Source organism: Montipora capricornis, chromosome 4 (assembly GCF_036669925.1).
Source record: "Montipora capricornis isolate CH-2021 chromosome 4, ASM3666992v2, whole genome shotgun sequence".
In the NCBI taxonomy this organism is placed as follows: domain Eukaryota; kingdom Metazoa; phylum Cnidaria; class Anthozoa; order Scleractinia; family Acroporidae; genus Montipora; species Montipora capricornis.
This window is the reverse complement of record NC_090886.1, coordinates 18,160,834-18,162,346: the sequence shown is the minus strand read 5'-3', so window position 1 is coordinate 18,162,346 and position 1,513 is coordinate 18,160,834. Positions and strand designations below refer to the sequence as shown.

Below are 1,513 nucleotides of genomic sequence, written 5' to 3'. Positions count from 1 at the left end.
CGATGCAATGCAAATTGTGACGTCATATGAAATATGATATTACAAACGAAATTTTAATACAGACAAAATTTTCAAAACTACCAATAAATGAAGCATCTGCATAAGTAAGTTGTGAACGATTAAAATTAATTCACTTTAACAGGTTAAATGCTATTTCATATTTTCACATAGGAATTACACTGTTAGCAATATTAGTAACAATTTTGTAGATTCTTTTGTAGATTTCCACATCCGCATGATAGGCTGTGGACTTGGAATCACCCTGCAGGTTCGAAACACCAGCTTGACCACATTCTCATTAACAGCAAGTGGGTCAACTCGCTGTGCAACTGTCGGACCTACAACTCCGTTGAACTGGACTTTGATCATTGTATCGTAAGCATCCATCTTCTTACTAGCTTAAGATCAAATAAGAAGACAACGTGCAAAAGACCAAAGTTCAACTAGAAAAAGTTGCAAAATCCAGACACCAATCGGTTTGAAGCATTGGCTTTGGATGACCAACCTATAGATTTATCAGAGCAGTACGAGTCTTTCGAGACCACAGTAAGAGATGTGGCAGAGGAAGTCCTTGGCAAGCAGGAAACTCATGGCTTGCTTAGCTGGGTGTCTGAAGAAACCACCAAACTCAAAATAGAAAGAGATGAGGCTAAGAAGAGATTCCAACTCACAAAGTCCCCTCAAGCCAGAGCAAGGTGGAGGAACCTTAACACCAGACTGAATGACTCCTACAAAGTAGACAAGACTGTTGTACTTAACATTATACAACCACTTGGAATATAATCCATTCATTGTCTGGGAGGAACATCAAAACCAACGCAGCTTCCATTGATTGTCCACTTTGTGGATTTCAAGAAGGCCTTCGACTCCATCAATATGTCTGTGATGTTCTCGCTTTTACGTCATTATGGCATCCCAGTAACCTTGGTCAATGCAATCCAGGTGCTGTATACCAACTCTAGCAGTTCAGTGATGGTTGATGGAAGTGTCCAAACCGTTTAGCGTTACCATAGGAGTGCTTCAGGGTGATGTATTGGCACCTTTTCTTTTTTTGTCTTGGTGGACTACCTGCTGCTGAGGTCTTCAGTTGCCCACATAAATCAAGAAGGTACCCAGCAAAAGTCTTAAATGACTTGGACTTTGCAGATGACATCGCCTTGCTTAAGTTCTCTCGTGCCCAGTCCCAGCTAACCAGAACTGCCAGTGCTGCTGCTGACCTTGGACTTGTCATCAGTGCTCCCAAGACAGAGTATATAGTGATCAACTGCTGTCCACAGCCTCCACTAAAACTATATGGTAGTAAAATCAACCATGTACAAGACTTCAAGTACCTTGGTTCCATGATGGCATCTAGTAGTGGCGATTTTAAGAGAAGGAAAGGGCTTGCATGGACAGCTTTTTGGAAGCTCGAACATCTGTGGAGATGCCCCAGCATCTCAATCTCCACCAAGATCAAGTTATTTAATACTACCTGTGTCACTGTCCCTCTACTTGGTTGTGAGTCGTGGGTCCT

At 42.0% G+C, this 1,513-nt stretch overlaps 1 protein-coding gene across 1 annotated transcript in view; it reads left to right on the top strand.

Annotated features, from left to right (window-relative positions):
• The first annotated feature begins 1,028 nt into the window (after positions 1–1,028).
• Positions 1,029–1,513, top strand: part of LOC138046249 (uncharacterized) — a 507-nt gene continuing 22 nt past the window's right edge. Inside the window, exon 1 of the mRNA XM_068892927.1 lies at positions 1,029–1,513. This exon is cut by the window's right edge and continues 22 nt beyond it. Coding sequence (XP_068749028.1) covers positions 1,029–1,513 — 485 coding nt within the window.